General features: G+C 44.5%; 1 protein-coding gene and 4 pseudogenes across 1 annotated transcript; all 5 read left to right on the forward strand.

Moving 5' to 3' along the window:
• LOC147453676 (uncharacterized) lies at positions 1–638 on the forward strand (annotated as a pseudogene).
• A 1,395-nt stretch (positions 639–2,033) lies between these two features.
• Positions 2,034–2,671, forward strand: LOC147453677 (uncharacterized; annotated as a pseudogene).
• Positions 2,672–4,121: 1,450 nt separating this feature from the next.
• LOC147453678 (uncharacterized) lies at positions 4,122–4,759 on the forward strand (annotated as a pseudogene).
• Positions 4,760–6,195: 1,436 nt separating this feature from the next.
• On the forward strand, positions 6,196–6,833 carry LOC147453679 (uncharacterized; annotated as a pseudogene).
• Positions 6,834–9,717: 2,884 nt separating this feature from the next.
• Positions 9,718–11,450, forward strand: LOC147453680 (uncharacterized). Its single transcript, XM_086517177.1, has 3 exons — positions 9,718–10,096; positions 10,185–10,237; positions 10,461–11,450. The coding sequence occupies exons 1-3, from the start codon at positions 9,718–9,720 to the stop codon at positions 10,737–10,739; spliced, it is 711 nt and encodes a 236-aa protein (XP_086373303.1). The 3' UTR covers positions 10,740–11,450.
• The last annotated feature ends 860 nt before the right edge of the window (positions 11,451–12,310 follow it).

Consider the following 12,310-nt stretch of genomic DNA (forward strand, 5'->3'; position numbering starts at 1 on the left):
ATGGCTCTGCCTGTTTCAACATACGCATGCTATTTTCAGTTGTCGGTCGATCATCTCTTCGACTCCTCTGAGAGCAACGAGGGCCCCTCAGATGGTTTATACACATTCAATGCACCGGATGTCCTCACTGCCTGCCAAACACTAGCGAAGGGAATGACCCTCAGCAGTGGTAGCTTCCTCGCTCAAAATGGAGGAAGTCCTTTTTGGCAAGACAATGGATCTGTTGCTTACAACCATGGAACTAGCAATGGAACTGGCAGCAATGGCGAGAACCTGGATATTAGGACAGCTACCCACAACCATGACTCTTGCATCGATGTAGGACAAGGAGAGATGCAGAAAGGTGTGTGCTCCACAAAAACATGAGGCATGATCGTCACAACAATCCCATGCAGAATCATTCGGCAAATCTCAACAATGGACATGTTGTACACTTTGATGGCATGGAAATACATGTGTACATGCAGCTTGCCAGATTGCAACTATCTGCAAATACACACAATTCAAACCCTAGCTATGAAGAGGAGGATGATGTAGATGATATTGATGAGACTGAGAGGCAACACAAAGAGGACACTTCCGTGCTTAGAGCAAAGGAAGAAGCGACAAGCACATTATGCTTCAATTTTTTGAGGTAAACATTTGGTCATGGTTGAAAAACCATCAGTTTGATTGGGCTTCATTGCCTACTAATGGTGTACATCTTACTAAAACCAATGAAAACACAAGCAAGTTTGGCATAAAGTTAAGAATTTAATTTGTTAGAGAGAGAGAGAGAGAGAGAGAGAGGCTGCAAACATGGCAACACGTCAGTAGAAGCATGTGCATGTGTGTGTGAATGTGTGTGTGTGTGTGTGTACACGGTGTGTCTTTGGGGCAGAGCGAGAGACGCACATGGCATTCATTTGGATTGGAAAGAGCAATAGCTCATGCAAGAACTTCATCCAGACACTGTGCTCTCTCCTATGTGAGTCTGGTTGTTGCTCACATGGGCCATCCATGCTACACGAGGAGCTGAGCCCTGCACTCTCGACACCAACCATGCACTCTTGGCATGGGCTGATGCATCATATTGTGTGCTACCCTCTTGGAGAGAGAGAGAGAGAGAGAGAGAGAGAGAGAGAGAGAGAGAGAGAGAGAGAGAGAGAGAGAGAGAGAGAGAGAGAGAGAGAGAGAGAGAGAGAGAGAGAGAGAGAGCACTGCTACTGCTCTGCGCTGTGTGTGTGTGTGTGTGTGTGTGTGTGTATGTGCGAGGGCGTGCTGCTGTCTTGCGCGAGGTTCCACCCTATGGGAGCTCCTGTCTTGCGTAGCATGTTGGCGTGCAACAACTCCAGGTACGTTGTGGTGCGTGTGTGGTCTACTGCCTCTCACGAAGTCTGTGTTAGAGAGAGGAGTCCGACGAGAGCAGAATGAAATGAAATAATATATTAAACGTCTTAAGTGGCCTATTAGACCAAACTGGTACAATTCTGGTGGATCTAATAGAGTGTCTGGGCCATTGCTTTGTGTGTGTGTGTGTGTGTGTGTGTGTGTGTGTGTGTGTGTGTGTGTGTGAGAGAGAGAGAGAGAGAGAGAGAGAGAGAGAGAGAGAGAGAGAGAGAGAGAGAGAGAGAGAGAGAGAGAGAGAGAGAGAGAGAGAGAGAAATGAAATGTTACATTAAATGGTTTAAAAGGCCAAAATGACCTATGAGACCAAACTATTACAATGGTAGATCTCATAGAGCGTCTAGGCCACTGTTGAGAGAGAGAGAGAGAGAGAGAGAGAGAGAGAGAGAGAGAGAGAGAGAGAGAGAGAGAGAGAGAGAGAGAGAGAGAGAGAGAGAGAGAGAGAGAACTGAAATGAAGTGTTATATTAAACGGCCAAGATGACCTATGAGACCAAATTGATACAATGTTGATGGATGTAATAGAGTGTCTGGTCCATTATTGAGAGAGAGAGAGAGAGAGAGAGAGAGAGAGAGAGAGAGAGAGAGAGAGAGAGAGAGAGAGAGAGAGAGAGAGAGAGAGAGAGAGAGAGCATTGCTGCGTTAGCGATGGCTCTGCCTGTTTCAACATACGCATGCTATTTTCAGTTGTCGGTCGATCATCTCTTCGACTCCTCTGAGAGCAACGAGGGCCCCTCAGATGGTTTATACACATTCAATGCACCGGATGTCCTCACTGCCTGCCAAACACTAGCGAAGGGAATGACCCTCAGCAGTGGTAGCTTCCTCGCTCAAAATGGAGGAAGTCCTTTTTGGCAAGACAATGGATCTGTTGCTTACAACCATGGAACTAGCAATGGAACTGGCAGCAATGGCGAGAACCTGGATATTAGGACAGCTACCCACAACCATGACTCTTGCATCGATGCAGGACAAGGAGAGATGCAGAAAGGTGTGTGCTCCACAAAAACATGAGGCATGATCGTCACAACAATCCCATGCAGAATCATTCGGCAAATCTCAACAATGGACATGTTGTACACTTTGATGGCATGGAAATACATGTGTACATGCAGCTTGCCAGATTGCAACTATCTGCAAATACACACAATTCAAACCCTAGCTATGAAGAGGAGGATGATGTAGATGATATTGATGAGACTGAGAGGCAACACAAAGAGGACACTTCCGTGCTTAGAGCAAAGGAAGAAGCGACAAGCACATTATGCTTCAATTTTTTGAGGTAAACATTTGGTCATGGTTGAAAAACCATCAGTTTGATTGGGCTTCATTGCCTACTAATGGTGTACATCTTACTAAAACCAATGAAAACACAAGCAAGTTTGGCATAAAGTTAAGAATTTAATTTGTTAGAGAGAGAGAGAGAGAGAGAGAGAGAGAGGAGAGAGAGAGAGAGAGAGAGAGAGAGAGAGAGAGAGAGAGAGGCTGCAAACATGGCAACACGTCAGTAGAAGCATGTGCATGTGTGTGTGAATGTGTGTGTGTGTGTGTACACGGTGTGTCTTTGGGGCAGAGCGAGAGACGCACATGGCATTCATTTGGATTGGAAAGAGCAATAGCTCATGCAAGAACTTCATCCAGACACTGTGCTCTCTCCTATGTGAGTCTGGTTGTTGTTCACATGGGCCATCCATGCTACACGAGGAGCTGAGCCCTGCACTCTCGACACCAACCATGCACTCTTGGCATGGGCTGATGCATCATATTGTGTGCTACCCTCTTGGAGAGAGAGAGAGAGAGAGAGAGAGAGAGAGAGAGAGAGAGAGAGAGAGAGAGAGAGAGAGAGAGAGAGAGAGAGCACTGCTACTGCTCTGCGCTGTGTGTGTGTGTGTGTGTGTGTGTGTGTGTGTGTGTATGTGCGAGGGCGTGCTGCTGTCTTGCGCGAGGTTCCACCCTATGGGAGCTCCTGTCTTGCGTAGCATGTTGGCGTGCAACAACTCCAGGTACGTTGTGGTGCGTGTGTGGTCTACTGCCTCTCGTGAAGTCTGTGTTAGAGAGAGGAGTCCGACGAGAGCAGAATGAAATGAAATAATATATTAAACGTCTTAAGTGGCCTATTAGACCAAACTGGTACAATTCTGGTGGATCTAATAGAGTGTCTGGGCCATTGCTTTGTGTGTGTGTGTGTGTGTGTGTGTGTGTGTGTGTGTGAGAGAGAGAGAGAGAGAGAGAGAGAGAGAGAGAGAGAGAGAGAGAGAGAGAGAGAGAGAGAGAGAGAGAGAGAGAGAGAGAGAAATGAAATGTTACATTAAATGGTTTAAAGGCCAAAATGACCTATGAGACCAAACTATTACAATGGTAGATCTCATAGAGCGTCTAGGCCACTGTTGAGAGAGAGAGAGAGAGAGAGAGAGAGAGAGAGAGAGAGAGAGAGAGAGAGAGAGAGAGAGAGAGAGAGAGAGAGAGAGAGAGAGAGAGAGAGAGAGAGAACTGAAATGAAATGTTATATTAAACGGCCAAGATGACCTATGAGACCAAACTGATACAATGTTGATGGATGTAATAGAGTGTCTGGTCCATTATTGAGAGAGAGAGAGAGAGAGAGAGAGAGAGAGAGAGAGAGAGAGAGAGAGAGAGAGAGAGAGAGAGAGAGAGAGAGAGAGAGAGAGAGAGAGAGAGAGAGGAGAGAGAGAGAGAGAGAGAGAGAGAGAGAGAGAGAGCATTGCTGCGTTAGCGATGGCTCTGCCTGTTTCAACATACGCATGCTATTTTCAGTTGTCGGTCGATCATCTCTTCGACTCCTCTGAGAGCAACGAGGGCCCCTCAGATGGTTTATACACATTCAATGCACCGGATGTCCTCACTGCCTGCCAAACACTAGCGAAGGGAATGACCCTCAGCAGTGGTAGCTTCCTCGCTCAAAATGGAGGAAGTCCTTTTTGGCAAGACAATGGATCTGTTGCTTACAACCATGGAACTAGCAATGGAACTGGCAGCAATGGCGAGAACCTGGATATTAGGACAGCTACCCACAACCATGACTCTTGCATCGATGCAGGACAAGGAGAGATGCAGAAAGGTGTGTGCTCCACAAAAACATGAGGCATGATCGTCACAACAATCCCATGCAGAATCATTCGGCAAATCTCAACAATGGACATGTTGTACACTTTGATGGCATGGAAATACATGTGTACATGCAGCTTGCCAGATTGCAACTATCTGCAAATACACACAATTCAAACCCTAGCTATGAAGAGGAGGATGATGTAGATGATATTGATGAGACTGAGAGGCAACACAAAGAGGACACTTCCGTGCTTAGAGCAAAGGAAGAAGCGACAAGCACATTATGCTTCAATTTTTTGAGGTAAACATTTGGTCATGGTTGAAAAACCATCAGTTTGATTGGGCTTCATTGCCTACTAATGGTGTACATCTTACTAAAACCAATGAAAACACAAGCAAGTTTGGCATAAAGTTAAGAATTTAATTTGTTAGAGAGAGAGAGAGAGAGAGAGAGAGAGAGAGAGAGAGAGAGAGAGAGAGAGAGAGAGAGAGAGAGAGAGAGGCTGCAAACATGGCAACACGTCAGTAGAAGCATGTGCATGTGTGTGTGAATGTGTGTGTGTGTGTGTACACGGTGTGTCTTTGGGGCAGAGCGAGAGACGCACATGGCATTCATTTGGATTGGAAAGAGCAATAGCTCATGCAAGAACTTCATCCAGACACTGTGCTCTCTCCTATGTGAGTCTGGTTGTTGCTCACATGGGCCATCCATGCTACACGAGGAGCTGAGCCCTGCACTCTCGACACCAACCATGCACTCTTGGCATGGGCTGATGCATCATATTGTGTGCTACCCTCTTGGAGAGAGAGAGAGAGAGAGAGAGAGAGAGAGAGAGAGAGAGAGAGAGAGAGAGAGAGAGAGAGAGAGAGAGAGAGAGAGAGAGAGAGAGAGAGAGAGCACTGCTACTGCTCTGCGCTGTGTGTGTGTGTGTGTGTGTGTGTGTATGTGCGAGGGCGTGCTGCTGTCTTGCGCGAGGTTCCACCCTATGGGAGCTCCTGTCTTGCGTAGCATGTTGGCGTGCAACAGCTCCAGGTACGTTGTGGTGCGTGTGTGGTCTACTGCCTCTCGCGAAGTCTGTGTTAGAGAGAGGAGTCCGACGAGAGCAGAATGAAATGAAATAATATATTAAACGTCTTAAGTGGCCTATTAGACCAAACTGGTACAATTCTGGTGGATCTAATAGAGTGTCTGGGCCATTGCTTTGTGTGTGTGTGTGTGTGTGTGTGTGTGTGTGTGAGAGAGAGAGAGAGAGAGAGAGAGAGAGAGAGGAGAGAGAGAGAGAGAGAGAGAGAGAGAGAGAGAGAGAGAGAGAGAGAGAGAGAGAGAGAGAGAGAGAGAGAGAGAAATGAAATGTTACATTAAATGGTTTAAAGGCCAAAATGACCTATGAGACCAAACTATTACAATGGTAGATCTCATAGAGCGTCTAGGCCACTGTTGAGAGAGAGAGAGAGAGAGAGAGGAGAGAGAGAGAGAGAGAGAGAGAGAGAGAGAGAGAGAGAGAGAGAGAGAGAGAGAGAGAGAGAGAGAGAGAGAGAGAACTGAAATGAAATGTTATATTAAACGGCCAAGATGACCTATGAGACCAAACTGATACAATGTTGATGGATGTAATAGAGTGTCTGGTCCATTATTGAGAGAGAGAGAGAGAGAGAGAGAGAGAGAGAGAGAGAGAGAGAGAGAGAGAGAGAGAGAGAGAGAGAGAGAGAGAGAGAGAGAGAGAGCATTGCTGCGTTAGCGATGGCTCTGCCTGTTTCAACATACGCATGCTATTTTCAGTTGTCGGTCGATCATCTCTTCGACTCCTCTGAGAGCAACGAGGGCCCCTCAGATGGTTTATACACATTCAATGCACCGGATGTCCTCACTGCCTGCCAAACACTAGCGAAGGGAATGACCCTCAGCAGTGGTAGCTTCCTCGCTCAAAATGGAGGAAGTCCTTTTTGGCAAGACAATGGATCTGTTGCTTACAACCATGGAACTAGCAATGGAACTGGCAGCAATGGCGAGAACCTGGATATTAGGACAGCTACCCACAACCATGACTCTTGCATCGATGCAGGACAAGGAGAGATGCAGAAAGGTGTGTGCTCCACAAAAACATGAGGCATGATCATCACAACAATCCCATGCAGAATCATTCGGCAAATCTCAACAATGGACATGTTGTACACTTTGATGGCATGGAAATACATGTGTACATGCAGCTTGCCAGATTGCAACTATCTGCAAATACACACAATTCAAACCCTAGCTATGAAGAGGAGGATGATGTAGATGATATTGATGAGACTGAGAGGCAACACAAAGAGGACACTTCCGTGCTTAGAGCAAAGGAAGAAGCGACAAGCACATTATGCTTCAATTTTTTGAGGTAAACATTTGGTCATGGTTGAAAAACCATCAGTTTGATTGGGCTTCATTGCCTACTAATGGTGTACATCTTACTAAAACCAATGAAAACACAAGCAAGTTTGGCATAAAGTTAAGAATTTAATTTGTTAGAGAGAGAGAGAGAGAGAGAGAGAGAGAGAGAGAGAGAGAGAGGCTGCAAACATGGCAACACGTCAGTAGAAGCATGTGCATGTGTGTGTGAATGTGTGTGTGTGTGTGTGTACACGGTGTGTCTTTGGGGCAGAGCGAGAGACGCACATGGCATTCATTTGGATTGGAAAGAGCAATAGCTCATGCAAGAACTTCATCCAGACACTGTGCTCTCTCCTATGTGAGTCTGGTTGTTGCTCACATGGGCCATCCATGCTACACGAGGAGCTGAGCCCTGCACTCTCGACACCAACCATGCACTCTTGGCATGGGCTGATGCATCATATTGTGTGCTACCCTCTTGGAGAGAGAGAGAGAGAGAGAGAGAGAGAGAGAGAGAGATTCCATGAGACATTGAGAGAGAAAAGAAGAAGAGGGGAATCTCTTAATGTCAAAAAAGCATTCCAAAGAGACCTCTAAGCTTGAACTGATAAGACTTGAACTCAAAACATGGGGAGAGAGGGTTGTGGGGATTGATGGAGGTTATCTACTCCATGGATGGTACTAAAGCGTTAGCCATGTCGTCATGGGGAGAAGGGTGTGGGATCTTGATATTAAAAAAAGTAGATACTTAACGTGGATGCCAAAAAGATAGGTTTTCTCTTGGCCACCACAACAACATGCGGGTCATATATTAGTTACACATTGTTATTTAGAAAATTAAAATTTAAAAATAAAAGCATTAAAATAAAAAACACATTAAAAACTAAAAAAAAATTTAATGTTATCATAAAAAAAATTTAATAAGCATAGAGAATAATAAAGCAATTTAAATATATTAATAAAATGCATCTTGGTGAAGTCTTTAAATAAATGGACTATTTACAAGTGAAAGTATAAATAAATTAAATTGAATCAATACTTCACATCATATATGGATCAAACTCCTAAGGAGCCTCTTTAATCTTTTGTTCTTTAGTCTCTTTCAACATGCCAAAAAAATGACAGCAGCTTTGGAAAATAGCATATGAAAGAAAATGCTTTCTTTCTCTTCAACTTTTAAAGGGACACATGTCAAGCAAACAAATTTGAACGACCTTCCTCCATATAGATACTAAGGCCTTTAGCGGGCCAAAAAATGAGCGCTAGTCCAAGGCTAGAAAAATACATTTTTCTTAACCGATCAAAATAAGGGGAAACTTGAAATTCTCCTAGTTTTTAGGTCAGAATTTGAAGCTTTTGCCAGTAATTACACTAAAACTTAGTAATTACACTAAAACTTTATAATCGGGATTTTATAATTTCAGCCGGTTAAAATACACTATACCCCGGTTTTTTTCTAACACCGGGCGTGACATATCTCAACTGGCTCGTGTAGCGCATCGCATTTTGTCAAGATTGTGGGTAGTGCCGATACTGCTCAGTATCTGGTGCATTGGATATACGACATCTCTACGCTTCTACATCAGTGGAGCTTCGCCCTCGTACGCTACCAGACCAAAGATATTGTGCCGGAAATCAATGCGTAGAATCCTGTGCCTTCCTGGCTTTGCCCTCTTTGCATCTCAGCCAGGGTCAGCCTTCGGGGGTGAATCGGGTGATTGTCTATACAAGTGGCCCTCAGTTAGCAAACGTGCGCAGAGCACAAGAGAGCAAGATCCCTTTGTACATTCACCTGCGTTCCCCAAATTGCAAGATTAATCGATTTTCAATGCATTTGTATGTAGGTAGCGCAACCTTTTGTCCAAGTTGGTCTACCCTTTCCTTCTTGAAAGCTCTTTGCTAGGGCTCTACCCTTTTCTGGGTGATGCTCCTCTCTACCATTAGCACATCTTGCTCGTGTGTGAGCAGAAGCATGAGTTTCTTCTCATACTCTTCTTAAAGATGAGCTCTTTCCACTTCCCAGGCGCACAAGAGTTTGATGCAGGATACCCAATGCCTAGCATTTGCCAGCGCCCTCACAAATCATCAGAGATGGATGTAACACCTCCTGAGTACAGCAGCGATCTTTTCAACTTGCAAGAGCCAAAGGGAGCGTTTGAACGTGACATTTGTTTCAGCATTGCAGGGCTTCAATCCATGACAATTGCAGGGTTTGGTCTTCCAACTGTCTGAGCTCATGTGTGTGGAGAAAACATGTAAAGGCTTCTTTGTCGTATTTAAACTCTTCGTGGATCCGACGCTTGGCTCCCAGGTCAGGGCTGATGGATAGCAATTTCTTGAACTATATGTATGTGGATGCGGAAACAGATGAAAACGTTCCACATCAAGCAAACGATCTACCCATGTATGAAAACAGTAGGTTTAGTAAGCAAGGTCTGCATTGCAGGCCACATGGTGCAATTGTGGCGCAGCAAAATTCCGAGTTGTGGGATGCAACTCCGAAATTCGCGGCCAGCAGGAATTCAAATCATGTGGAGGCATCCGGGCTCATGATGCAGCCGGAAATGTGTCTTGCTCTCAGGGTTTTGCCAACAGTGGCAGCTCTACTTCCAAGCTACTCCAAGAATGTGGAAGGAAAATCCCATTTCACAGAGAAAGGGAAGCTCCACGATGTGCTTCAATGCACAAAGTTTTCAAGTGAAGAGCAGCACTTGTTCACTGGCAACACGTCTAAAGCTTCTGATAGATCGACTGGTGGTCTTGATATTGCAAGCACATGGGGGCCCACCAGAGGCAGAAACTTGTACAAACCTGCACAGCAGAAACTTGAACTTTTGCCGCATGGTTCCTAGAGTAGCACCACATGGAGATCAGATCCTCAAAACAGTGGGGTGAATGTCTTTGTGGGTAAAAGCTCTTTCCGTCGCGCTAAGGACCTGCCACGAAGATGGAGTAATGTACAGGAAAAGCATTCGGTTCAATTTGATGACATATTTTCTGAGCAAAAGGCCAGGCTATTACAGCATAAGCATGCACGACATTGTGGGCCAGCTTCTTCTGTTGGCCACCCTTCAGTTGGCAAGGGTGTCGACATTGAGCATATTGCGCCCTTCAAAAGTGAGCAGAGCAGCAGAGAGCATCGAGTATGAGCCCGGTGTGGAATATCTAACTTTCGAGCCCGCTTACCAGGCTTCATATCACAGAATTGGCGAGGATGTGGATACAGATGCCGCACACACACCAGGCAAACAGGAATATAACAGCTTATTGAGAGGTATTCCTTATGCAACAGTTAATGTGAAGCTGTTGTGAAGTACACTTGCTTGTCTTGGAACTTTATTTAGGTGTTGGGTGGATTGCAGGCATACCCGTACTTTGCGAAGGAGAGCCACATTACGGCGACAAGGACACAAAGGTAGTAGTTTCAGCAGGATGTTTTTTACGTGGTGTGTAGTGTGAGTATTGCAATGCTGAGCTTTTGAATTCTTAGAGATGCATTCCGTATACTGATGATGAAGTTTTTCATATAAAGCTTTTATTTTGAAGCATTTTTGGAAAGGTGAAGTTTTTCATACAGAACTATTATATTGAATATTTTTGGGAAGCATAGTAATTCAACCTTGCCAATTATGTCGCAGGCAGAGGAGTCGAGACATGTTTATGGTCCGTGGCACAATTGGGCTGATCACATGTTGTATGCTTGTGAGTGCATGAAAGAATTTAATGAAGGCAGTGACAGCTCTTCAGAATCTTATGAGGATTACAAAGAGAAAAGCACACAGGTACTTTCTCTGCCCAGGAGAAAACATTGCCAAGACCAGGACTCGCCATCACCAACTGTATTTCATGAGAAAGTCTCTCTTAGGGAACCCAAGATGTGGATACAACGATGGTCTAGTGCAGCACGGACTTTGTGAGTTCATTCTAGCGCACATAGAAAAATGAAAGGCTTTCAGATTTGCTATGACAAATGTGCACCGAGGCCATCAAAACGCAGTCGTTATGAGTCTAATTCTTTGGCAAGCTCTCCACAGCTAGAGGAGACAAGGTATGCAGCTAGGTAAAAAGGGGCTTTTTGGAATATGGGCATCACGACAGCCCCCCAATCGGAACACTTACGAAACTCTTGTGGCCAAAGAGGCAAAGATTTGAGATGGTAGCAAAGCCTGCATAAGTCCTTGCTTGTTGAACCTGGGGGCTTCGTTTGCAGCAGGCTTCAAAAATGAAGCCATTTGAGTGCATATACATTTGTTCCTTTTGATTACATCAAAATCCGAAATTGTTTTGTAAAGAGAACGGACCTGGAAAGGATAATAGTAGAGAGAGAGAGAGAGAGAGCGAGAGAGAGAGAGAGAGAGAGATCTTAACGTCGTCGGAGCAATCCTAAGAGACCTCAAAAATCTATCCGAACTCAAGACCTGATAACTCCATAAAGAATTGGGATTGCCAATCTGCCCGTTAGGTTATTTCACTTTCTTGTTCTTTATTCACATCCACTCCAACACTCTCTCCATGCCCATAACCTCAATGTGAAGTAATTAACTCAAGGAGAAGGAGCATGTCATATGTAAGAAACACATTTGAACATTTTGAATTGGTTCTAAGTAGAAACACTAATGCTACCACCTCACACTTCAACCCCATCTAGAAGTACGGGAATCTCCCATGTGTCAAAGAAATCCAACATTTGATACCCCTTTGCTCACACATGATTTCAAATGCACAGTAGGCTCTCTTCCCAGCTTCAAGGTGATGCATAGCATATTCATGCTATTAGTGATTGGTTGAAATATTTTACTACTTTAGGTGGCTCTTAATTTTAAACAATTCTTGGTTTCTTCTTGTTGAGACTTATCACAAGTATAACCTTCATCTTTGAGGCAATCACCACCCAACCACTATGCAAGTTTTCAAAGGACGGTCGTGAGCTTTTCTGCAACTTCATGTAGCAAAAGCATGATCACAACATTACCAATATGAACTTATTCAATTCCTTCTTGTACTCAAGAAATGTGATTCAGCTCATCAATGCATAGCCTAAAGAGAGTTGATAAAAGTAGGCACCTTGCTTAACAGCAATATGGCTTGAGAAAAGTTTTGGAATTTTTTTCTTCCGAGTGTACATCAACATGACATGCTTCATGATTAGTGGTATGCTCATGAAGCATGTCATGGTGAAGTGCAAGGTTAAATGTAACACAAATCCAACCATACATTTCCTTTTTGGTGTTGGGGCTTTTTCCCATGGCACCAACCAGTCTTTCTAAGTTCTATTTTGTATCTTGTTATAGTCTCCATGTGTAGCACCTCTTGTGCAATCAAATCCTATGTGGCAGTTAGTCATGCCAAATGAGGTGTACATCATCCCAAAAGAGCCCCCTAACTTCATGGGTCCACTCCCCCCCCTTTGTAGGTTGTGAGCTTCTTCAACTCTCACATGCTTGTACTATTTAGTTGTATTACCCCTTTGAGCTCTACTTAAGAGCGC

The sequence above is a fragment of the Adiantum capillus-veneris genome, chromosome 7 (genome assembly GCF_014529385.1).
Source record: "Adiantum capillus-veneris isolate H3 chromosome 7, ASM1452938v2, whole genome shotgun sequence".
In the NCBI taxonomy this organism is placed as follows: domain Eukaryota; kingdom Viridiplantae; phylum Streptophyta; class Polypodiopsida; order Polypodiales; family Pteridaceae; genus Adiantum; species Adiantum capillus-veneris.